The sequence below is a fragment of the Pollicipes pollicipes genome, unplaced genomic scaffold, assembly GCF_011947565.3.
Source record: "Pollicipes pollicipes isolate AB1234 unplaced genomic scaffold, Ppol_2.1 Scaffold_7231;HRSCAF=8579_pilon_pilon_pilon, whole genome shotgun sequence".
In the NCBI taxonomy this organism is placed as follows: Eukaryota; Metazoa; Arthropoda; class Thecostraca; order Pollicipedomorpha; family Pollicipedidae; genus Pollicipes; species Pollicipes pollicipes.
The window spans coordinates 22060552-22087519 of record NW_023597034.1 but is presented as its reverse complement, the minus strand read 5'-3'; the positions used below and the strand labels follow the sequence as shown (position 1 = coordinate 22087519).

The following is a 26968-nucleotide window of genomic DNA, read 5'->3' as shown; positions in this document are numbered from 1 at the left end:
TTCCATGTGCATATCACTGGCATATGCAATAAAGTGGCTGGTTCGCTGCATGCAAAGAACAAGGCACAGATTACAAAAAAACGTCATTCGCTCATCGGCAGCACTTCCTGCGGGAGGACCATCTTTATGCTTTGCATAAATGTGGAGCGTTTTATGTTTCAGTGCTTAGTGTGCAAATGATTATAGATACCAGCTCATCCAGATGTCAAGCATGCGGAATCTCTATGTCAGCTCCTCTAAAGCCCTCACATCTACACTAACTAGCTGTGATTCGATTTCTGACGTCTGCTTTCGCACAACTCCCAGTCCCCTCTGCTATCATCAACGTGCTCCTTCACGATGATCTTGAACGCACAAACGCTGATCCAACGTCCGGGCGTTCCTCACCGAGTGACGCCACACTTCAGCTCTGCATTCCTCGAAATGTCACGCGTTCCGCTGGGGCCGAGAGGAACGTCACTCCTCCACCCAGCGCTCACTTTGCGCACGCAAGCGCACTGTGCGCACTGTGTGCTGTGCACTGCTTGAAATGCTGTCAGCAGAGCGCACAGTTTGGGCACGCCGTGCCGTGGGAGGTCGTCACGCATCATGATCTGATGGCCCGGAGCCAGAAGTCTGTGGCGCAGCGATCACGGGGCTCAAGGTCGCCTCAAGGTCGCTTCAAGGTCGTCTGAAGGTCGCTTGCAGGTCGGTTGAGCTCAGCCGTGGTAGCCGCGGGACATGCACTGCATGGCTCCCGGGCACCTCTCGGAGAAGGCGCAGTGCTTTTTCAGCACACACACCTCGTCTGTGCGGCAGTGGTGACATGCTGGGTGGCTCCCTGCGACAAGACGACACCTTGTCATCACCTGCAGCGGCGGGTGTGGCTCACTCAGCAGTGATGGAAGAATATGGTGCAGGGTTAGCCTCACATTGTCAATGGAGGGCCTTGTTATGACACAGTGGTAAACTGGACTTCCCTAAGCAACAGGAAAAGGCCGCCACGGCCTGGCGTTGGGATGGTCTTATTGTAGTAGTAAACGCCTCACCATGGCCAATAGGAAAGCTGGTCTCATTGAAACAATGACGGTCTCGGAAGGTTGGTCTCATTGAACACCTTGACGTAGATGCACTCTCGTCAAGTATCCTGACTAGGTCCTACAGACTGCTCACCGGAAATAAGAGCACGTCATGGATTGCATTTTCGGTCCAGTCCCGTCCGGCTAGCTCAGATCCAATCTGTTATCTTAAATTTGAGTTAGTTGTCGATTTTCATTCGAAAAAAATGTGTAATGTGTTGCTATAAATCAGTGGGTGCTAAAATGCGTAAGATAGATAAGATAAGATAAGATAAGATACTGAGATGAGATACTGAGGTAACATAGTCAGAACAAACAAGGCGTATCATGTCATTAAAAATATCATGACTATCTTAACCAATGATTCACAAACACCGCTACATTGCAAGGGCTAAAATCGCTTTTCGTTTCAATAACCTAAAGGCATGAGAACCTCTAACAATTGCAGACTCTCGGTTAGCTGCAAGATATCTATCTCCACGAGCAACTCGATGGTGTCAGCGGTACCTTATTTACGGGCGCAGGACGACGCCCATCCAGTATGCCTCCTAAATGAATAAAACGACCATCTCACTTCATATATGGTAATTCATCTGTGCATTCGTTCTCAGATATACTAATTGGTGAACAATCTCAACCGCGACCACTATGTCTAGCTAGATTACCTGCTGAGTCGAAGTTACAATAGACGCGCGTGACTATCAGTTGTTAGGCGCGTGCAGCGTCACCATCAAAGATGATGAAATAATTGCGTCATTTTGAACCCCATTTCTTAAAAGGCATATGCTACCAGATCTCCCTTTTTTGCTCGTGGAATAAAAATACGAGAGCTATTGAATTTGAAATCGTGTATCGGACCGCTGAAGTAACATGAAGTCACATTTACACAGTGAACAAAAAAAGTTTGTCATACATTGACAATGTTGCGTCACATTTTATCTCCACGTTTGCCCACGTTTATCTCCATGTTCACCCACGTTTACTTCCCGACTTTCTTTGTAAAGAGCCTTCGGCCTTTCAAATAATTACAGGAGAACCACACGGGATGAAAACGCACTGCTGGCGTTCAATTTATGCATGGGTAATAAAGCGAGAGTATAAAAAACAGTACAAAAAATAAGTACCCGTATAATGCCAAAGTGTTTTGCTGGATGCAAAGAGCACCAAGCTAACATCAAGCATCTAACTGCTGGTTGAGAAAGATATCTTTGATTCCTTGCTGTAAAGGACAACGCGCTTATTATTTGAGATGCATTCATTGGGAAAAGAGTGGGTAAACAAATAGTTGTGAGGATGCAACAATCTCTGTTCTGGCAGACACCATAATAGGTCTGTTCAAGCAGCATACTTAACTTTAAATCTTGCGTCTAACTCAAATTTGGTGGACTGAATACGCTAACAAGAACTTAAGTGCTGGCAAAGAGTAAATTTGATCTCGATGTCGCCACGCAGGACCTTGGATTGCAAAAGACCTTGGTGTGCTTTATACCAACAAGCATGCTCCCGTCTAGTTTTTCCACGCTGAAAAACAATGCTACCCACTGGGGTTAAATGGGATTGCTGGCAAGGTCAGGTAAAATGGTAGTTATGTGATGATAGAATAGGTTAGTGGATTATTAGGCATTACAGTCACCTTGAAAAACATGCCAGCTCTAGTTTTTCATAGAAGCATATTTGAGTGTCTCTCACTGACATTAATATGTCAATGTGATCTGTTCATCGGAAAATTTGTTTGAGGAATATGAGGCTGAGTGATGGACTACGCAACCTGTTTGTACATTGGTTGTAATTGGATTTACTGTATGTTATTAGAGTAAATGTACTTTTCTGAGTTTACGTCTCTATTGAGCATTTCAGCGACCATTTAGTGAAAATTTTCATACGATCGGTTTTCAATCCGTCTGATCTCTGTGAGCTGGCAAATGTGACAATTTGGTCCGGTCTTAATCCATGTTTAAGAGGAAATTTCTGATCTTGTCCAACCGACCCGCGGATTACATCGCAATCTGTGGATTGATTCAATTCGCTAAATGCTCACGGGAAATCGGTCACGCTTTGATGCTATGGACACGGCTTATCGTGAAAAGCTGTGTCGACACTTGGCCTTGTGGTCAATAACGTTGACAATTCAACACAAATCAAAATTGCCGTCGATTAGAAGCTAGTTTTCTGATTGCGAAACAGGAGCTTCAAGATGATCACTAATGCATGTCTTGTCATCACGGCAGTGACACTGAAATACTTTAAGTTGAGGGGGCGCTCCACAACCAAACGAACGGTCAGGAAAAAGACAAACGGAGTTGATATGCTTCTTCGCAGGCCATCACAGCACGCAAGAAAGTCTAATACAGGCGTGCTCGGCTACGGCAGGCCGGCGGGACCACGTCGGTGACCGGCACACCGCGTCCCCTGCGCCCTGTCGGCCCCGCTGTCGTCGGCAGCAGCCCCATGTACAGAACAGAAAAGAGCGGACCGCGACGTCCGCCCAAGCAGGAAAATTGGCCACCAGTCACGCCATCCTGCGCGCCTCCGCCGCCGATGGACGACGTTACCTTCCTCGGCCGGTCCTGCTCGGTGGGCCTCCGGAGCCCCCGGGCCGGAGCCGCTCCAGCCGCCGTTTGTCCATGGGCAACTGGCGCAAGGCCGCCGTGCAGCCAGTTATGGATCATCTCTGGGACTGACCGTCGGACGGCCGGCGCCGCCGCTCGCATAAATAGCGGAGCCGCACCTACCGGCCCGCCGGCAACGCCACCGCCACTCAGCTAAATGGCCGATTACCTGCCCCCGCCCATTACCGCGTGAGATAGCGCCCTGGGAGACCCGCTGACCTCACGAGACGCAGTTGATGTTTACGAGAGTGGGCATACCATCACGGCGTGAGATAATGCTGATGGTGATCCTCGCGTTGACCTCGATGTCAAAATTGATACGACTGGTCCCCGAGAAAGGCAACCTTAACATTACGACGTGGGACTTACCAGAAGGCCTGCCGCTTCTCGGAGACACCAGGACCTCAGAAGACGCAGCAGGTATTCACACAAGGCAGGCTTACCATAAAACAGAATGCTCTTCCTTTGAAGATATTGTAGCAAGCATGAGATACGATGAAATAAGGCCACTTATAGCTATTACTATATTTTTAAGTGTAAAACACTGCTCGAGACAAGACAGCCTCTATATTTAGTAAATATGCTCCGCAATGTGACGTTGTTTGATTGCGTCATCGCAACTTGCACAGCATTGATCAAGAGCCGATTGAGGGTCGTTATATCTGTAAATCATGCTCACGAACGCCAGACATTAACGACTGCACAATGATCTTGTTCTTTGTCTTCATCGTCGCGTGGCCAGTGGAGTGGCAGCATTAAAATGACGTTATTATGGCGTCATGGATGCCCCGGTGACCATGAAATAGTCTGCACATCTTCGTGGGCGTGTATTTCCGAAACTAGAGGGGTTCAGGTGACATGTTCAGCGCTGTTAACTGCACCGAATGGTGTTCAAGACGACTATTTCGATTCAAAACCCCATACAAATGCCGAACGCTCCCTTTCAGGGAATGGCCAGGGAGGGTCAATCAATATGTCTTTTTCAGCTCAAACCCAATAAAAATGTGAAACGCTCCCTTTAAAGGGAGTGCTTAACATTTGTATGAGGGTTTCGTCTAAAACAGAGATCTTGAAGATAACTCGATGCAGCTCACAGCCCTGCCCTTCTTGACACGTAAGCCCCTCTAGTTTCTGAGCAACACACCCTGAAAGATGTGTAGTTATTTCGTGGTCACCATTTCAAGGTCACCCAGAGATCCATAACGCCGTAATAACCTCATGTAAATCCTGTCAATTTATTGGCCATGCAGCGATCAAGACCAAGAGAAATATGATTGTCGAATCATTCACATCTGGCTTTCGTGGGCATGATTTTCATACGTAAGCGTCGTCTGTTAGCTCTTCAACGTCACACAAGGTACGATGACGCAATCAAACAATAACGCATTGAGAATCGTATCTTCTTATGAGTGAAAATTGTGTTGTCGGGAGAAGTTTTCCACTTAAAATTCTACCAGTTGTTAAAAGTGAGCTTATCCCATCACATCTGTCGCTTGTTTCAATATCTTCAGATGTGGAGCACTCCCTTGAAGGCGTGAGTGAGTGGTCATGGAGGTCACGCCGAGTTGAGAGACGCGGTTGGTACTCACGGGAAACACACTCTGCCAGACGCTGGCGGCCCTGGCAGCCTCTCTTGCCGCAAGCCATCACCACCTGGCAGCGTTGGCGGGCGCCGCAGACCATCCCCTCGCACGGGTCACCAGGGTTATTGACCCGGTGCAGTACGCCGTCCACCACTGAAAAAACCGACAGATGGCGCTCAGAACGGGCGCTGTCACGTGAACAGGCCTGTGTGTTTTGGAGCTGGACAAGGAAATGCAGCCTGCGAGAGTAGAAACACACCAGTCATCAGTGGAGCCCAGTCACATGGCGTTTCACTTCTCTGCTCTGGGGATCACTGATATCACCCAATTGACGTCCCGCATTGCAGTGTGATATACCGGGTGAGTAAACAATGGCAGCGGAACACCAGGACGGGGTCCGCAGAGCTCCAGCCGACTGGAGTGAGCACGCCGGCTGTCGAGAATGACACCAGGTGGATGGCTCAAAGCTATCAGCGAGCCGGCGGCATGGTTTTGAGTCCCATTGGCTCCGCGGTCACCGCCTCACGACGTGTTTATTTTTCGCAACGAGCTAAGCTGTCTATTTGCGCGGTGCACAGTCACCTAATATTTGCGGCTCGTTAAAGAGTTCATGGTACAACTTAAACCTTCCACTAACATGGTTCCGCGCCAGCTTAGAACTGACGTGGGGGGGGGGGGGGGGCACTCGCCCTTGCTCTTTCTGTAAATAAGGGACACAAAGAGGCACATGGAACGCCATTGGATGACTGGATAGGTCACACAATTATGAGTAAGTTTTGCTCAGGGCAGTTCTAAATTTACGATAAAAGTCAAGTGGATATGAGGGCAACTCTCCATATCTTATAATTGGTACACAGGGTGGAACTACGTCCGGTGAACAGTTCAATATACAAAAAAGCTAGTAGGAAATTTTGCTTAGCGCGTGCTCAGGGTGAAATCCGGCCCGGCAGCCGCTTCTCTGGCGGGTCATCAAACGATGATGCTTAGAGCACACGCAACGGTTATGCAGGTGCTGACACCGACATTCCAGCCATGACAGTCAAGTCAGTGCGCATGTCTCATTGGCCTGTTCTCCAAATGAATGTTGCTCATTTCACCATTCCAAGCAACCACACGACATCAATTTTGCAGCACGCGTGCACGTGAGAAGGAGCGCCACGTCCCGCCAGCAGCCGTGCCCCAGCTCTTGCCTGCCGACCGGCCGCGGCCTCCTAGTGAGAGGACTGCACCCGGAGCATGGCACGTGCTAGCGTAGTCGCTCAGTACTAGCATCGGATTCAGGTACACGCCAGGCTACTAGAGAAGGCTACACAGACGTGATGTCACCATGAGACTACAGTTTGGTAGCCCGCAGTGTGGTTTTTGGTTGATACTACGAAAAGCTTGGTAGATACTAGTCACATGATTTAAAACGGTGATTTCGCCATTGAACTGGATGGCAACCCTGTTCTACACTTATTTTTATGTTATATTTATAAATACAATAAGTTTGCATTTCAACTCTTCTCAATACAACTCAACGCCGGAATCTAACTGCAAGAATAAATCCTACTAAATCACATTTTCTAGTTGCAGCACCCGCGCCATATTCGTCGAGACCAACGCGCAAATATCTATATGTGAAGCGCTCTAAAAAATGAAAATTCGAAGGTAAATGAATCAATATCGTACGTAATATTTACATTAAATTAGTTAATCGGCAATGATTACGCGTCTATTTTTGCACTGCAGTACCTACATGGAGTGAAATGTGAACATAAAGTAACGCGAGGAAGGCAGGTGCCAAGAATTTCGCTGTTGCTGTGCTGTGATCTTCCTAGGTGTTGGCTAATTTGCAGATCTAAATGTTGGATGAGTTAGATAAAAATGGTGCGCAGAGAGCAATGCCTCCACCACCCTAAAATATTTTTATTAGACTATTTCGGAGCTGAGATATGGGCCTCGACCGCTTGAGAGGTAGACATCGCCAAACTTGCCAGAAATCGGCCCATTTTGCAGGAAAATTGTGTTATCTTGAACTGAATGGCACTTGCTGTATTCAAGCCCCCGCGGCTCACCACTCATTAACCCCATAAGAGCAGGCCAACCCTGCATCCACCCTGACAACGCTCTTACTAAGGCTACATGATATGCATTCCAACTTCTCAATGCGCTTCCCAGAGTGCTGAGAGCCCGCCTGGCTCGCCGTATCTCATTTCCAACATATGCTGTTGTTGTTTCACGCCGTACTCTTTTACACAGACTGTTTCTAAGCATATCCGGCTAGAGCTGGGCTAAATCACTGGTGAATGGGTAACGCCATCTGTCTGCAGAGGGCAGGCTGGAAGCGCATTTCAGCAATAATTTTGTGGCCCTGTTGCAAACCAACACCATTTCCCAGCTGCAAATGCTACATTGATAGTGCTAGGTCAAAAAATTCGGCTTTCGGAGATATTTAGTAAAAATCAGCCGGAAACAAAAGTATTTTCAAGCCGCCACAGCGCTGGTGCCATACGACTTAGTCCCATGATGACGTCACAGCATCACTACCCAGAATGCAGTAAAGCGTGGTCTTGGGTATACGCAATTGAAGAGTGGCGTAAAGAAATCAGCCTACCTGATCCTAGCGTCACCGGGTGAAGGACTGAAAGAATGACAGACTCAGAGCATGCTTTTCTTAAAAACGGAGAATTGTTATAGCATATTATTTCCGGGAACGAAGCTACGCACATTGTGCAGCAGACTTAAATACTTTGCTCTAGCTTCCTACGGTGGAAAGAACCATTCGGGCTAATTTTGTCTCATTGGTGGCTTACCTTTTAGCTTACGATATTTGGTAGTGGAAGCCACTTTGCGTTGGTGACCCGATGACCGCGACGGAAACCGCCCACCCGGTGGAGGCAGGTACTCCTTTTCAATTGTAGGTACATGACCCTTCTTGGGCGGCTGCACGTGCTCCTCTGCGGGCGGCGGCAGATACTCCTGCTCTGGCGCCGTGGTTTCCTTTTCTGGAGGCAGGTACTCGCCGGCTGGCGGTGCGACGGCCTGCTCTTTGGGTGGAGGCAGATATTCATCTTTGGGAAGCTCCAAGTGTTCCGGATTTGATGGCGGCAGGGAATGCGCCGCTGATGGCGGTATATGCGGATCCTCTGGTGGTGACTTGTCTGGTGGAGGAGGCAGGTACTGTTCCGCCGGTGGTGAGACATGCTCCGCGGGTGGCGGCGGTAAGTACTCCTCTGTTGGTTCCAACACTTGCACCTCCGGTGGCGGCGGCAAGTACTCCTCCGTTGGTTCAGACACTTGCGCCACCGTTGGCGGTGGCAAGTACTCTCCTGTTGGTTCAGACACTTGCGCTACCGATGGCGGCGGCAAGTACTCCCCTGTAGGTTCAGACACTTGCGCTACCGATGGCGGCGGCAAGTACTCCCCTGTAGGTTCAGACACTTGCGCCACCGATGGCGGTGGCAAGTATTCCCCTGCTGGTTCAGACACTTGCGCTGCCGATGGTGGCGGCAAGTACTCCCCTGTTGGTTCAGACACTTGCGCCACCGATGGCGGCGGCAAGTACTCCCCTGTTGGTTCAGACACTTGCGCCACCGATGGCGGAGGCAAGTACTCCCCTGATGGTTCAGACACTTGCGCCACCGATGGCGGCGGCAAGTACTCCCCCGTCGGCGGTGGCACATGCGCTTCTGTTGGAGGTGGTAAGTGCCCCTCTTTCGGCGGGAGGTACTGTTCTTGTACAAAAGTACTGTGCTGTTGCGTTGGGTGAACGTGAGTGGACGCCTCGGGAGGCGGCAAGTACTCCTTGTCCGGCGGAGTGAGCTCGTTGATCTTGGGGAACAGCGCGAGTGGGTTCCTAACGCCGTTTCCGATGCTCTGAACATGACGGCCCTGAGCGCCACTGGGGGGAATGTAGTAGTCGATGTACGAGGGCGCTCGCGCCGCCTGCTTGGGCGTCAGCGTCTGCTGCCCGGATGTGGCCGGGGACAGCTCTGGCGTCGCCAGCGGCTGGGGGTCGGCCTTTGCCGGCACGGTCGGAGCATGCCTGTGCGGCTGGAGCAGCGCCCGCCCACCGTTTGGCTTCCACAGCTTCAGCGCCGGGTGCAGCGGCGGAGGGCTGCCGTACACCACGCCAGGGTGCCTGAAACACAAGATCCCCAGTCAGCGCGCACCGGCGGTTGCGTCACGTCCCGCTGCTGAACGGCCGGAGCCTCGTGGTTGGCTTGGGAGATGGCCTCTGCAAGGACTGGGCTGGTGGTGGTCGGCAGATGGTGGTCTCGGCACGGCTGGGCTGATGGTGGTCGTGGTCTCGGTAGGGACTGGGCTGGTGGTGGTCAGCAGATGGTGACCCCGGCAGGAAGCCTGGGCAGACGGTTGGTGTTGGCAGGGGTGGTCGTATATAGTGCATCAACTCCTGTCACCACCATGGCCATGGTCATGGACTGGAACGCCAGGCATTTTGGAACAGCCGCACTCAATGCCCTTTTGATTGTACAAGCCGTGAGAGTCACTGGCGTAATAAAACATTTTAACATCCCGGGAGTCCGAATGTCCCTGATATCTACAGCACTGATACTAAATATCCTTTGAAATGACATGGCGCTGGTAATGAGTAATGAAATTTGGACACTTTTCAGACCTCCACGAACATTAAGTGAGGCGGGCTTGAAAAGATTATTACAGACTCAGTTTGGATGTTGGGCCCACATGCAGCGCACCACACCATTTCCTGTAGTAAAAAGCTGCGCCGTTCGCTCTTTGCAGCATACTTAACGTACAAACAAGTTTTTCGTAAGAATTTGGAATGTGCAATGTGCTTTATTTTATGTACAAAAAAAGTTGCACAAAGCTTCGATAAGCTGCAAAAAGTAAAAGAGCTTAAAGGGAATGTTTCACACTTGAAGATATTGAAGTAAGCATCGTGAATGACAAAACAAGCTTGCTTATACCAACTTGCATACCTTTAAAGAGGAAAAGATTACTCTAGAGAGCACAATGCTCTGTTTTGTAAATACGCTCCTCAACGCGTCATGATTTGATCACGTCATCCTGCCTTGCATAACATTGATTGAGAGCTAAATGACGGTCTTTATGTCTGGAAATTGCGCTCACGAAGGCCGGCTTTGAACGCTTCGACAATTATAGTTCTTTTTTTGCCTTGATCGCGCATGGCCTATGAAATGGTAGGATTTAAATGACGTTATTATTACATCATGTATGCCAAGGTGACTTTGAAATACCTTTCCCATTTTCGCGGGCGTGTAGCTCAGAAACTAGAGGGGCTTAGGTCTGAAGAAGGGCAGAATAGTGAACAGCACTGAAAGGTCTTCAAAATTGCTATTTCAGTTCAAAACCCTATATGACTGTTGAGCATTCCCTTTACGATGCTGAGGTTTTGTTGTCCATCGTCGTAGTTCAGCGAGCAAGTACCCAATATTTTATATTTCCGCTAGCTTAGGTAGCGAAAAATAAGGATGACTCGCTGCTTTATGTCCGTTATTCTCGATTTATCATCGTGTGTAATGAGGAAAATAACTCATTGTTGCGCCTCGTTTCGATAGTGTGAAGAAACTGGGATAATACAAAGCGGAAACCCCTTTCGAAGTACGCATGGGTAGTCCTTTTCGAAGCACGCAATACTTTTTATCTGAGGAAAGGCGGTGGGAGAAACAGACGAATTGCATGGTCTCGTCCGCTTCCAGGTGTTCAGATTTCACAGGCAGCCGTTGTGAACAAGTAATACAGTAATTCGAGGAAAAATGCGACCAAGAAAACCCCGAGTACATTCAAAGCTACAGTTGGTTTAAGTTTCACGCAGGATTTTCATTTTAGTGTCTAATAATAATTTCGGCTAAAGCCTCGGCCGCAGCACAGCAACGCTCACATCACGCGAGCACGGCGCACATCGACGAAAAGCCGGTGACAAAATGAGTGCCACGTGGCCCGTTGACTGGCCATCATCCAGCGCTGCGGAGAGCAAGTGGACGGCGGTGGCGTTCGGCTAAGGTCGTGCGCAGCTGTATCATTGTCATTGCACAACAGGATTGCCCGATTCCATGCAGTGCCAACTGACTACACCAATCAGTGGTCCCAACGAGTGAGCTCCAGATTGGGCCGCGGCGGGTCAGGTCAGGCCATGGTCACACGGTCGGCCGAGGCGCCAAGGCCCAGTAATGGGACACCCGCCGGGGAGCAATGCCCGCTCGCCGCGTCTGCCACTGCCCGCAGTCATAGTGTAGCCAATAGCGGGCCAAGTTGTAAACGATATGCAACCAGTGCGCAGAGCGCTGTCCGCATGATCGTCACTGATGAGCGAACCGTTTTACTTCCTTGCATGTCAACAATGGATTCGTAGGCCAGATGGTGAGGCGCCTAGGTATGGCATGGTCTAGAAATGCGAATGACGTCAGGGCAATTTAGCTCTGAATGCATCAGGGTTCCAATATACGGGATGCGCACATGTTGGAGTAGATCTTCGTGACTGCGTCGCACGTACGAAAGTATTGTTTTACAGCGGGAGTGGAAGAATTGACCATGTTGGAGTCGGGCCATTTCACAAAAAATCGACCGGAGGGTAAGACGACGGCCATTCTTATTTGACAAAAACTCGTTCATAGGGTGAGTATGCGTGCAAAAGACGGGTCTGCAAGTTTTCGAGCCGTACGGCGAACCGATAAAATAATATGAGCAGATGAAAAAAACGCGATGACGTTACGAATTAGAGCACTTCGCGGATTGGACCAGTCGACGGATTGTAGATTCATCTACGGGCCGAACTGGACCGGATCAGAAATTTCCACCAAAGCATGGACAAGGGCCGGACGAGATTCTTAAATTTGCCAGCTTACAGGGATCGAACGGACTGAAAATCACTCAAATGCACATTATCACTCAATGGTTATGAACATAATGCAACTACTATTTCTTCTTATGCTGCCAGCAATCCCTCTAACCCAGTAGGTGATATTAAATTGCATGTTTTTTTTTGGGGGGGGGGGGGGCAGAAACACGTTTTAATGCTAGAAAGCACACCGCAGAGTTTTGAAATCAAGGTCCCGTCTGGGGGAAAAATTAACTCCCATAGCAACACTACAGCTTCTGTTTGCCTAGCAAATCAGCCACCTGTCATTCAGTCAAGTTTATGAGTTAAACACCAGCTTCAGATTACGTGTATTGCTTCATCTCATCCACGTCCAGGTGTCTGCCCGAAAAAGTTATATCCTCACAGATTACGTTCTACCCACTCTCCCACCTAATAAATGCATCTCAAAGGCTGAGCATGTGGAGCACGAACCTGGCCACTTGCCGCACTGGACCGAACTGCGTGCTGAAAACTCGATCCGGGGAGTGCCCTATCACTGGCCACTTGCCGGACTGGACAGGACCGCATGCTGAAAACTCAATCCGGGGAGTGCTCTATCACAAGCCCTTTTTCAACTTGCTCTGGCGAAAACAGTTTGCGAAGTCAAGGGTTTGGGAAAGGTGCATTATAAGGCAAAGTATGTATGTCTTTTTTGTGAAACAAACGTCAATATCAAATTTAAGCTGAGCTAAATGCATATAGCGACCCAGTTTGACCTTTGACCCCATTATCTGTAAACACGGTACCTTCTACGTTTGTTTTAATCGACATGCAATGGAGGACCAAAGGCACGCCATGAGCCAACTGGCCGGTGTCGTGGGATCGGGTGCGAGCGGCTCATTCCGCCGGGAACTCTGACGGTGGCAGCCGACTGGCCGGGGTCGTGGGACCGGGCGCGATCAGCTAACTCCGCCGGGAACTCTGACGGTGGCAGCCGACTGGCCGGGGTCGTGGGACCGGGCGCGATCGGCTCACTCCGCCGGGAACTCTGACGGTGGCAGCCGACTGGCCGGTGTCGTGGGATCGGGCGCGATCGGCTCACTCCGCCGGGAACTCTGACGGTGGCAGCCGACTGGCCCGGTGTCGGGGGACCGGGCGCGATCGGCTCACTCCACCGGGAACTCTGACGGTGGCCTTGCGATCATTCATTTCAATCTTTAGACCAGTCTTTCTGACAGCATGCGGGAACTTAGGAACGTGTCTGAATGACACGTGCGTGTTAATGGACCTTACGTATAAAGTCGTGCGCTCCGAGTCCTCGCAGCACATCGTTAACACGCGCCCGGGTGGCCGGCTAGATACCCTTCGCTCGGATGGGGGGGGGGTCAGTTTTACCCCTTGAGATCTCGGGAACTAAGAAAGCTAGAGACACCAAATTTACAGGGTGTCTTGACCTGCGCGTGAGCTCACTTGAGTCAAAGTTTGATTTTCCTAGATCATGACCTTCATGTCATGTCATGTCATGTCATGCCAAACCGTTCTGGAAAAACCTTTGGGAGGGGGGTCAATTTGCCCCCCCCCCCACACGATCGCGTATTAAGCATCGGACAGAGTTGAGCTGCAGTTCAACATGGAAGAAACAAATAACTGGTCTAAACTTGCATTATTTGTTCTCTTATCAGGCCTATACCAGGAGCAAAATCGCCTTGCGCGCTGGCCATCACGTCTAAAACTGCACACATGGAATACGATGCAGCATGCCTGCTATTCGACACCGACTCCGGGCAAATCAGCCGCGGCCTCCGGGAGGGTCAGAGAGTGAAGAGCTTTATTGCCAGGGGTTGAGGAAAAACACCCAACCGCACTCGCTGTAGCATTGTTAGGGCGAGTGTAGTGCAAACCATTTGTCACCATTAAAAACATCATTTGTTGACATGTGTAGTCCTTAAGAAACATGCAGGATTGCATGTTTGAATGAATCGTGATGCATGATGCCCGTTTACTTGTATTCGTTTGCATGCACACGTATTTTCACGTATTCTTATTCTTAGATATGCACTGTATCGTGGTAATGGCTGGCGATCGCTCTTTGTTTAATCCGCTGAATGTTGGTGTCCTGCAAAAGCTGCGGCTTGCTATTTTTAAAAAAAAAACTGAAAAATCGAGTAAGATCATCGGCAGGCAATTTTTAATTCACTTCTGCTATTGTTTCGATAAAGGTGCGTTGCCGAAATATCAGCCCATCTATATCTCCATTCTCCTGGTTTTTCTCCGAGGAGTAAGGCTATCACTACCATCTTATCTATGGCAATAATGTTGCCCGCAAATGCATTGAACAACTCGCATTTGTTGAGTTGTTTGACCTGAAGCACAAAGCAACAAGCAGGTGTTTGCGCTAAATCACCGACAGTTTACAACAGAGGAGCTCCTTTCTAAAACGTATTACAGAAATTTGTGATAATCGCAAACGGCTTAATGAAAAAACAAAGCCACCTGCCATTTCAAATAATTGTCCAATGTCATCAATGAATGGGTTTGTCACAGCAACAGAATTCGTGGCCACAAGCTCAGGATTGCTGGCAGGATCGAGCTCAGCCACGAAAGTGTGATCCCGGATCGCGATATCATGATCTCGCTTATCATATTTAAGTCATGGTTTATTATTCTCGTGATCATGATTCCAGGGTGCGTTTTGGAACAATTGCACATAATGATGTCTACGGCTGAATAAATTCATGGCCGTTCATAAGAGAACAGTTTGTTGCTTTTTTTGTCCCAACAAATGCTTCCCAGGCGGGATGGGCGTGTTCCCTGCGCCGCGCCACATGTCTGTGTTAATGGGATGCAGTAATGATCGTGATAACATTTGTATACAGTACTGCCCCAAAAATCGGCACAACTCCTAAACATATGCTCAGATCATTCCTCAGTTTGTCTACGGCACCGCGCATGTGAATTAATTGTACGCCGTAGCAGGGGAACTGATGAAAACGCAGCGGCTCAAGAAGGGACGACAGAATTTCGGTGCTGTCGAGAAAGGTGTGACGAAACGGTTGTCCACTGGCTACTGCTTTTTTCTCCAGAAACTTATAATTTGATCGCACAGGACGCAGTCTTAAGGGAATTTTCCAACTATGGGGCATATTTCAAAACCACACTCTAAAGAAACCTCAGCACCATTTAGTGTAATAAGAGCCCTGGGTGGGGCCACTACAGCGTCGTCAAGACCAAATACGAAAAAATGCAATCATGTTTTAGTAAAAATTGCGGTGCGAACGCTTTGTAACAGCATTATGCTTCTTCTCCGCAGTTGTCGCGACCGTCGTCGCCACCACGACTGCAAATTTTGCTCTGCCTAAACGAGCGTTTGTAATTGGCAGAGCGGGCGGCAAGCGCCAGTTATTGGCAAACGCGTCGGCTGAAGTTTGAGCCGATGCGCCATTTTCTACCAAGCGATACCCCGTTTCCCAAAGCCGAAGTGAAAACAGACACCGCAGTAAACGTCATAAGAGAGAGATGAAAGTTATAGTATAACGTTTCGTTGTGTTCGCGGGACAATGCCTTCACGCTCGCATAAGTCCTTTTTGTAAACAGTGCTTCAAGCTTTCGTAGGATCTATTACACAAACCTTTTGAAAAAATAAGTGTGCTATACACATAACAGTACACACGTGTTGGAAAATGCAAAACAAATTATCTGTATTACTTTCATAGAAGTGAGCAGGTGGTCCAATGAACCTTTTCTCGCAGAAGCTGGTGCTTCAAATACAATTTTTGACCTTTTCAGGATTTCGAGACAACTGGCATTGTTCACCAAATATAAGAAGCGTCTGTGAGCCTCTGCATCTAGCATCTGATCTAACAACAAGTTAAAGTACCAAAAAATATGGCATACCTCTTTGAACCTTCCATTGGGAAAACCCCTTTCAGCTAGTAGCAACTTAACAATACACATCTACTTGTGGTATGCTCCAAAACGGCTAATGACTTCGTCAACAAAATTATCTATATCATCCGTGATAGATAACCCCATTCAGCAGCCGCAGTACACACTCGCCGGGTAGAGGCGCCACCGATGCCGAAAGTTTCCGCCAAGTACAGAACAAGTTCATTGCTTAACCTTTTACCGTCTGACATACTGTAAAAGAAATAAAACTTCTTGAGCATGTGTCGCCTCATGGAGGATTTTGGCCTTAAAGGTGTATTGCACTTCCTCGTTTCATGGGGAAGGTCCATGCATCAAAGTGGAGGCACCGTTAAACGCCTGAAAACATATAATATGAAATATGAAATATGAAACATATAATACGCAGGGCAGAATGAAATCCTGGTGCCGCAGGATATGTCTCGCAGCTGCACCAACCACATCGCTGGTTAGTGAACAGATAAATCTTGGACGCGGTTTATGAAATGCTCTACGGAGCACAAAACGAAGAGGTACAAATTTATGTTTTTCAATCATGGGTTATCTGTTATGGATATGTGCAAACACTATCTTACGAATAAGTCTACAAGCTGTGTTGTAGTCCATGCAGCATAACCTTACCGTTTCTTTTTCATTTGTAGACACACTTCTCATCTTTGCGAGAGCTAGAATGCTCAGAACACTGCTTAATATACGCACGAGCGCTGAAGGGAACACGCAGCCACAGTCGTTATCAGCCTTAGGGAAACACGTCTCGTAATAACTGCTCGAACAACCGAAGTGTAGCTGCTCGAATAACCGAAGAAGTCCCGTGAGGGATGAATGCCTCGCGAAACATTTATAGTGACGAGTTAGATGAAAAAACCTACGGTGCACATACGTAACTTTTTGCGTTCACATCCACTAACAGGAACTAATGATCAGTGATTTAACTTTTGGAAAACGACGTTTCTTTGTGCTGATGGCATATAGCTGCACACCATGTCGTCGAAACATAATCTCTCTCTCTCTCTCTCTCTCTCTCTCTCTCTCTCTCTCTCTCTCTCTCTCTCTCTCTCTCTCTCTCTCTCTCTCTCTCCTCTCTCTCTCTCTCTCTCTCTCTCTCTCTCTCTCTCTCTCTCTCTCTCTCTCTCTCTCTCTCTCTCTCTCTCTCTCTCTCTCTCTCTCTCTCTCTCTTTCTTCGGAATGGATGACAGACAAGTAGGGTTGATCAAATCCTTTATGCATGCATTGTTCCAGGGTCCGGTTAGTTTCCAGGTCGCTGTGACAGTACCCGACAGTGGGCCGTCCGATCGCGCTCGGTCACCCGACACCGGCTCATGGTGTGCCGCCGTACGTAATCCGCCAATGCTCAAATTCGATTTGCGACCGATCTAGAAAAGGTCCTAGTGATTTATTTAGCAGGCTGAGCTGCAGTAGAAGGTGCTAGTTGCATAGCGGTTGAAGTAAAATCATAGACATCACGTTTTCCAGACAATGAGATCAAAGTTTAATACAAGTCGCTGTAAGTACCTAGTAACCTTGAATGCTATATTCACCCATGTTGTTTTAACAAGATATATGCATTTAGCTTACCGATATACTCTTCCTCAACATTATACACCAGCACACGCTAAGCTATGTCGGCTAGAGCAAGTTGAAAAATAGGTTTCGTGACGTCATCGCGTATTTTCATCTACTCCTAGTTCCTTATCGACACACTGTATGACTTTAGCACTTGCAGGCTTGTCGCATGGCCACATAATTACCCTAAAAACCTGCCCTCGTCAAATAAAGGGATGCCGTGTTGAAATGCTCCTATCCGTGGTCGGCTTCTTATCCAAGGAATGACCCAGCTTCTAGACTACTTTTTGTGTACAGTTCCATGATCGTCAGCATCATCCGGGGTGAACTGCTGCCCAGGTCATCCCAGACTGAGCGGGATGAGCTGCAGGGAAACAGTCCGGGGGAATATTTCAGTATGATGGCACGGAGAGCATTGCAAACAAAATATTCTGTATGACTTGGCTGACTAAAAAGGCTAAGAATCACCCCATATTCAGGTCAGGTACTTAGTCTACAGTCTGGTCACGGGGACAAACACTATCCATCTCTATGCCTGAGGTTTATGCTTCATCTATTTTCCTTTGCAACACATGAACGACGTGGACAGACAGCGTTTATAGTTGTCCCCGACGCTTCCGCGGTGTTGAAAGCCGCACGGTTCATGAAGAATGAAGTTTTAGAATGAGTGCCTCAAGCCTTCGCATGTCCGACGAGGGCGTTTTGTAACATCCACGTCATGCACACAATTTTAAGAGCTAACATTTCAGGCGTACTCGATCACGCAGAGTGGCCGAATCGATTCTCGATCATCACAAAGCATCGGTGTGCGCAGAGAACGGACGCACGAAAACACAACTGCGTGCTCGCCGGCGGTGCGCGGCGCCGCTCACCTGATCACATACTGGTAGGAGAATGGCGTTCGGAGCCAATGCGAGCTGAAGTTGGTCAGCAGTCGGCTGTCAGCTGGCGGCAGTCGCAGGCCGAACACAGGCACGGGGCCCCTGGCCGCTGGCACCTTGGCCGTAGCGCCCGCCCGGCCGGCGTGCGCGCGGACCGCCGGCAGGGCCACGGGGCCCGCCAGGCGGGGCACCGCGCCTCTGAAGGGGCCCAGCAAGCCCCTGAAGGCGCTCAGGCGGTCGCCGAAGGCGGGCAGGCGGCGCGGTAAGCGCACGGGCGTGGTCGCCGCCGTGTCCGGCAGCTTGGCCGCACCGCAGGCGGCCACCAGCATCAGGAGACCGGCCAGCTGCGACCGCATCCTGCCAGCGGGCGCCGGGGTCAGACACAGGCCGGCCAACTGTTGGCAGTCAGGGGTCAGGCAAAGACCGGCCGCTTGTTGTTAGGTCACGAACGGGTCAGAGTGGGTCTGGTGACCACCGGCATATTGGGAAGACTACTGAAAACGGTGATATCAGAGAAGATTTCTTCATTGAATATGATGTTTTCATGTACACACGCTTTTGGCTTTTTTGGTTGCCTCGAATGTGAAGGACTAAACACAGCCATGTGTTTCGTAATTTGGTGGTTTGGTAGCTGGTAGACCAGGGTTTTGGCGATTTAGTAGACGGTGAAACGTTTGGCTTCGCCATGCAGCTTAAGCTCCACCTGCCAGCATTGTCACGCATGACTTGGAATTGCAAGTCCAGCTAACGTTATGCGCTCAACCACAGCAGACCAGTTAGACTTCCCATGCGCACCCCGCTAGAACCCGTGCGTGCGTGCGTGACGAGCGATGCACACGTCAGAAAATCCTGTGCGGAGTAAGGATTTTCCGCCCGGAAATTTAAAGAGTACCCTAACGGATACGGCAACACGAAACGAATTATGAGTAAAAATTGCCGCTCCTTTTTGGGATGGTACTGCATGCTATAAGATTGATTGCTCATATGCGCACGAAGCGTTCAGCGACCCTGAGTTGTACACCTGAAAAGTGACTGCATTCAGAGGTCAAAAGAGAGCGCACTAGCCACGGGCATATGAGATTCATATCAACATTTGCCCTTGGTTAAAGAGTCTGGAAAGCTCTCATGCCATACCATTATATTTAGCATCTTCTTCCACGAAACAACGATTGCGACAAAGCTCACGTGCATTAGAGCACTAGAGGTAGAAAAATGTTATAGCGGCTTGGACCCTTTTCGGCGCTCAAAATCTGTTCTCATAAACACATTTTGAACACGCTTCGTAGGACCACTTAAATGTCTCAGTTCTTTAAAGGGCCGCTTTAATTTTGTCTTCAACATGTTCCTCTCCCTCACTGCATCGACTTCTCGACGTGAAAAATTTGTACGCTTACTGAAAAAGCAACCCCACCTTATAAACCCTGCACAGCATCATACAATCGTGTTGAATTTGGGCGCCAGCTTAGACTTGATCAGCAGACAAGAGTAGCATAAATGTAATGAGTAGAATCAAAGCCTTAAAAAGTTCACGAAGGCTTAGCGTGGTGGTCTACCCACTCGGCTAAAAATATCCAAGTTTTGGCGCCGTGAACAAGTTAAAGCGCAAAGGCACGTAGCTTCACAGAACGAGTTCGGGGGGGGGGGGAGGCTGAACAGTAAAAAGCGACCCATCCTTTCCCTAAAATATGCCAGCAAACAAGTTTCTCTCCAGATTTGGCCCACTTCCTTCCCAAAGTTGGGAGGCTGGACCCTAAGTTGAGGGAGGGGGAGGGGGGGGGGGGGGCTGCAACCTCCCAGCTGAATAGGAAACTACACTCCTGAGTCAAAGCGTGTGTAGTAGCTGGCTACTTACCTAGGTTGAAGCATGTTGATAACGCATACCCAATTTTGCGTAGGGGACTGTCCAACAATCTGTGTAGTGTGTATGCCTGGGATGGGGACATGTTGCTGAATATATCTAGATCCTGGACATGTGTTCTTTCATTATGCTGGGATGGTTCACTGCAAAGACCGCCGTTTTGGCCTTTTCTTTGCATTTTGACACGTTCGGTACCTTTTTAGCACCTGGTCTCAGCATGCAGATGGTATCATTGTGACATTTAGGGGTTTTATGTTTGAAAAATATGCCGTAAATTGGCTAGATTTGATAATGATTCATTGGGACAGTATCTATGCAAAATTACATTCTGGGACAGATTTGTAGCTTTCGCCTGACGTCATGTAGATTCTAAAAAAAACTAGGCTAAAGAAGCGAGACACTTCAGCAAAAACGTACAAATTGGTCGGATCCGCACGGTGACTGTCTATTTTCACGAGACCTGGCAAAAAGATGTTCTCCAATTAAGTATTAGCATACTAGTGCAGGCATGACATGACATGATAATTGGCTGACTGCGAGCCCGGTCAGACCTGGTAATTCCGAGCAAATTTTTTGACTGATTTTGCATGGTTTGGCGATTGCTTCTAAAGCATAGCAAAGCATACCTTGTGTTCCTAACTTCTCGTAATTTAGACCATAACATGTCACATTTGGGACTGCTTTCAAGAAGGGATGAATCTGGCTGCTTCTCGATCAACTCTTGACTCATGCATCAGTCAAGCTAGGCCGGGTTGCTCAGCGGTTCGTAGGACGCGCGTCTGTCTCCATTGTCATTACGCTCACGCTTTGATCTGCTCTAGTTGCTGGGATGTGGAATCAGTCCTTCACAATGCCACAAAACGGGCTATGGTTAGCACTCGAGCGCGCGCGACCGAGAGCACGCGATAGGTATCCTTCCTGTAAGTATGGTTGCCTGTATTCCCATCCATAAACAAATGTTAGCGGTGTGACGTCACTGCGGCGCTTGTGTCGATATTTGGGTAGGGTAGTGTAAAATTTGTTGACAACTAGGGAGCCTTACATTATCCATAGTGATAAAGATAGGGGTTTTATTTCCCCCCAAATTTAAATGTTGCGACAAGTCATATTTGGTCAAGCAGCCTGTACAAGAAAGCCTTGCATTTTATGCAGGCTGTTTTAGCCTCCCTCTGAAAAAAAACTGTGCATGTTTCAGAATCACGGTGACCCCGGCACGCTGTGTGTTGGCGGCCAGGCACACCAAGGTCAGGGGCTTCTGAAGTCCTCGTTATCCCGGCCGTCGAATACTCGCGGTCATAGCGGCCCACGGACACATCAGTATTCAGGCCAGGCATTTGTCATGTCGGGTAAACGTGTGGGTGCTGTAATGTTATCGCATGCAGCGCATACCTGTGAGAGAGTTCGAGCCAGATTACCGCCGAGTATTCGTCTGAACGAAACCGAGAAGACAGACTAGTAGCCTTTGTAATTACGCTAAGATCGAATACCAGAGCGTGTTTTTCTTTACATGCACGAAAGGTCGAAGACAAGTTTGGGGAGTAACCTACATAAATCAATAAAAGAAACACTCAAGCCCGCTTTACGATGCCTGAAAATATGTATAATGTTTAAGCAATGGACTTTACATGTGCTCTTTTACTAACACAAAGCAGAAACTGAAAAATATTGTTTCCAATTGAAGCAGGGTTTCAAATATCTATAGGCAGTGCCATTCGAAACCTGTGCTCGCCCTGAAAAGAACCAATCCTAAGGTAATGGAAAGAAACAGTTGAATAGTTGTGTTAACGCGCTGAATCACATTTTTCGGCGATGAGATGTGAAGAGCAAGATCGTGCGTACTTGAGCTATCGTAAAAAAACAGCAACAAATTATCTTGTAACGGAGCGTCTGCGTCATGTAGGTTGTTACAGGCAATGTTGCCATAGTGATCTAAGAAACCATGCTCGCACAAGTTTTATGTACCAGTTGTATGCATAGAAAGATGCCAGTATGCGAACACAAAGTTGCACGCAAAACGTTTGCACCGAAGGATCACGATGGGAATGCTTGTTTTCAACTTCACGTCTAGAAGGGTGCCGTGACAGGCTTAGGTGAGAGCACGATGTGAGCGCATACGCTTCCCCTATGCATGTACACGCCTGAATGCGTCAAATGTGTCCACGGGTATAAAGTGCAACGTTCGCACTCAAAATAAACTGCCGCCAGTTAGCAAAGCACCAACTCGCGGCGAATGGCTTCTGGGGGTCTCCAGCGTGTGTCACGCGCTGTTCAGAGTGCAAGCCTGCCGGTAGAGTGACCGTCACATGAGCACACAACTCGAGGCCGCGAGCGCACGGCTGCGTTTAAGCAGCTGCGGGCAGTGCCAATCTGTCGCAATACTAACCGCCCACCTGTTGCAATTCTGGTGTGGCGTGATCCGGACAGCCCACCTATCGTGATCCGGATACGCTCTGTTTTGATCCGACTGCCCATCTGTCGTGATCCAGGTACGCTCTGTTGCGATCTGAACTGCTCATCTGCCGTGATCCGGATATGCTCTGTTGTGATCTGAACTACTCAATCCAGATACGCTCCGTTGTGATCCGGAATGTGCACTTGCCGTGATCTGGATACGCTCTGCTGTGATCCATATACGCTATGTTGTGATCTTGGATGCTCACCTATCGTGATCCGGATGCGCCCTGTTGTGAACTGGTGATCCGAATATACCCTCTTGTGATCCGGAATGTCCGCTTGTCGTGATCCGGATACGCCCTGTTATGATCCGGATATGGCCTGTTGTGATCCGGATATGCTCTGTGTTGATCCGGATAATTTGATTGTGATCCGGATACGCTCCATTGTGATCCGGAATGGCACCTGTCGTGATCCGGATAGGCTCTGTTGCGATCCGGGATGCCCGCCTGTCGTGAACCGGATACGCTCTGCTATGATCCGGAATGCCTACCTGTCGTGATCCGGATCCGCTCTGCTCTGATCCGCGCCCCTCACCTGTCGTGATCCGGCGACACCTCGTCGGCGTGCGCTGCTGGAGGGCGGCTCGTCAGCGGGGCCTGATCACGGCCGTTTGAGCGGCCGCTCGCCGCTGACCCGGCCGGCGTGCGCTCTCGGGGCGTGGCGGCGCTGCTCGGCCACCTCATTGGCCGCCCAGATCAGCCACCATCGGAACCTTGTGCGCACATATATGGGGCTGGGTGACCAATGCAGTGGTGGCGGTCCCGCTGCTCCAGCCTGTCGTCACCCTACCCTAGCCATGCAGTCCTTCGTCGCCCGCTCCGGATGGGCATGGGCGGAGAATGAGCGGTGGTCCATGTTGCAACGACGCCCACATCAACTTGCATCGAAATTAAGCTCATTTAACAAAGTACCATTAAATGCCTTCATTCTGACCGCCTGCAACATCAACTTGAATCAGTGCTCTCCATTGGCTGGAATGGGCGCTGTCAGGTACGTGCTGGCAGAGCAAGCCTGATCGTTTTTTTCTCAACACTTCCAAGGGAAGCTTACCATTGAAAACTATTCGGTTTGGTTACTATATCACATGAGCTGTTATTAGCACTTTCGACTGGCAGGCATGGAGGAGTCAAACACGCGCTGATCAAACAACAAGCTTGCCCGCTTTTTCTCGACATTCTTAAACGTTATCATAGGGCGGCGTCTCCGGTACACATATGCCTTATCATCTGGAGCGAGAATGGATGGGCCACCTTGCGGCCGTTTGGAGCTATCCTATCGCCTGCTCAGCTCGTGAGCAGTGGGTATCAGTGGGTATCAGTGGGTATCATCAGTGGGTATCAGTGGGTGTCAATGGATATCAGTGGGTATCAGTGGGTATCATCAGTGGTCATCAGTGGGCATTACTAGGTATCAGTGGGCATCAGTGGGCATCAGTGGGAATCCGTGGGTATCGGTGGCATGAGTGGGTATCAGTGTGTATCAGTGTGCATCAGTGGGTATCGGTGGGCGTCAGTGGGCACCAGTGGCCATCGGCGGATATCACTGGGTTGCAGTGGGTATCAGTGGGTATTAGTGGGCATCAGTGGGCATCATTGGGCATTAGTGGGCATCGGTGTGTATCAGTAGGTATCGATGGTATCAGTGGGTATCAGTGGGTATCAGTGTGTATCAGAGGGTATCAGTGGGATCAGTGGGTATCAGTATCAGCGGGTATCAGTGGGTATCAGTGGCTGTCAGTGGCTATCAGTGGGCATCAGTGGGTATCAGTGGCTATCAGTGGGTATCAGTGAGTATAAGTGGATATCAGAGGGCATCAGAGGGTATCAGTGGATATTAGCTCAAGTGCGGTGAGGTCAGTTAGGGTGCAGTGGAATCACGTCAAGTACAATGAGGTCAGCTCAGGTGCGGTTCGGTCAGCTCGTGTGCACTGGGATTAGCTCGGGTGCAGCGAGGTCAACTCGGGTTGCAAGCATGGTGTTGCTACTGTCACGTTTCAATCCAGGCCCCGCTTCTTATCTGCACCACGCTTTTACTCGAAACATACTGTTCAGACCTTAAGAAAGACTAGGAACCTAATGGAGGCGTGGAGACCCGTGATAATGTAAATATGAAAGAGATCGTCGATCCATAGGTTTTCAGTATAGATTACTTAGCATGAAAACATAAATATTTTAGACCGTGTTTGATTCTACACACGCACACACGCACGTGCGCACACCCAACTGCCCCCTCCCCCTTGCAGACAGACGCACGGATCGCGCAACTTTTTATATGAAGCCTGCTCAGAATTTCCAGCAGGTATAAATAGGGCGATGCTAGAAGCCTGAATGTAGGCACGGAACACTCACGCGACATTTTCGTTGCATTTGGGCTCGCATGGAAGTGTATAACCTGTCACAGTTATCATGCTCCGCCAATGTAGAAAGCCTAGAGCCAGGTAGCCAGGTTGTGTAGCTAAGTGATCCGTTTGAAAGAAGTGGGCGAAATTTAAGGGAAAAGGTTTAGAGAGGACGTGGGATGGGAATCCTCCAGATCTGAAAAGGACGCCCTAGATCTGCTCCCCACCCCCACCCCGTCCGCCCTGGAAAAGGTCGGTGGCGATCGTCGCCCCTGCCGGCATGTTCCCGGCGCTTTAGCCTCCAGTTGATGCTGCGCACTTTAGGCGAACGCCAGCAGTGAATGCACCAATGTTCCGACTACTTTCATGTCAACTGTGCTGCTACCCAAAGCATACGACTAGAGCTCAGACCACACGTGGTCCGGCCGCCGGGCTTCCCGGCTCGTGCGTCGGATGGGTATGCGGCGTGTTCAAGCGGACCCTCGGGGCTCGGACGCCGGAGAGCATGTCTGGGCGCCCGACACTCGTCGCTGGGTCCAGCTGCGTGCGTGTCTGGGCGTCCGGGCGTCCGGCACTCGTCGCTGGGTCCAGCTGCGTGCGTGTCTGGGCGTCCGGGCGTCCGGCACTCGTCGCTGGGTCCAGCTGCGTGCGTGTCTGGGCGTCCGGGCGTCCGACACTAGCCGCTGGGACCAGCTCCGTGCGTGTCTGGCCGTCCGGGCGTCCGGCACTCGTCGCTGGGACCAGCCCCGTGCGTATTGACGCAACTGTTGCTACCTTGCTTGCCGCAGGAGAGTGAGCGTCGTTTCGGTCGTGTTCTTGGATCTGCTGCATTCATCTCGCTAGGAGCGTAAGTTCTGAGAATGGGTAAAGGCGAACACGTTTGTTGATCATGATGCTACTTCAAGAGGCTTTCGTACGACGCCCAGTAAACGTTCAAGTAACGCTGGAAGAGCGCTCAGAAAGTGGAAATTTCGTCTAATTTTTCTCAGGCGAGTGGAGGAGTGTCGACAGGTGAGATTCGCCCACCTGTTCTGTTCACCATGTGACACTGGCTTCATAAAGATGCCCCACAGAAATGATAAGGGAACAACGTTTGTAACACCTGCTGCACCAAAGCAGCACGCCGCCACAAAAATCAACCACGCCCGTCACCACGGAAATCTGCGTGGCCTTGATATTTTGGTACGGTTAATCGCCCCATAGTAAGTACCCATAAATTAATCTTTGATAAGATGGATGATAATTAAAATGAGATAAATGGATACGCATAACAGCAGACAGACACACAGGGTGTGGTGTTGTTTGTGAGAACTGGGCGAAATGCTTAACATTGTCCTATTTCTGATCGATTTACAGCCAAACTATGCGCGTTCAGTGAGGCGCTGATTTACGCTACCGGCCACGCTGATTTACGTTACTGGGGGAACTAAGGCGGACATTTTGTAGCGTTGTAGGACTCATTGATCCGTATTTCAGCTATCCTGCACTTGAGAACTGACCAGACCCTGGTGGATCACATCTTGCAGCGGGTGGCGGGTCTTGAGCAGGCTAGCAGGTGCATGGTTTTTGCCTGGGTGCCCGGACACGTCGGGCTCGCTGGAGACGAAAGGACCGACGCTGCTGTCAACGAGGGAGCGGCCGGCCCTCAATCTCATTTCGCTCGAGCACCGTTCTCGAATTTCAAGCGACTGTTGTCAGCCTGTTTGAAGGGCAACTGGCAAGATGCTTGGGATCAATCAGGCTTAGACCTGCATGGTAACGAGAGAAACAGACTCCGTGCCGTTAAAGACTAGGTGGGTTAGTGAGTGGGCGACGTCTCACCGGAGTAGCAGAAGTCAGTCCATGTCGCCTCCGTACCGGGCATTCGTACGAAACACGTGACTCTCGTACGTCCGGAGGTCGCGCGTCAACAT

General features: G+C 49.6%; 1 protein-coding gene across 1 annotated transcript; it reads right to left on the bottom strand.

Annotated features, from left to right (window-relative positions):
* Positions 1-508: 508 nt before the first annotated feature.
* Positions 509-26968, bottom strand: LOC119109849 (extensin-1). The gene is made up of 6 exons (XM_037233602.1): positions 26926-26968; positions 23252-23285; positions 18394-18621; positions 8046-9373; positions 5257-5403; positions 509-820 (listed from the first exon to the last, which is right to left on the bottom strand). Exons 1-6 carry the CDS (start codon positions 26966-26968, stop codon positions 699-701), a joined length of 1902 nt encoding a protein of 633 aa, XP_037089497.1. The 3' UTR covers positions 509-698.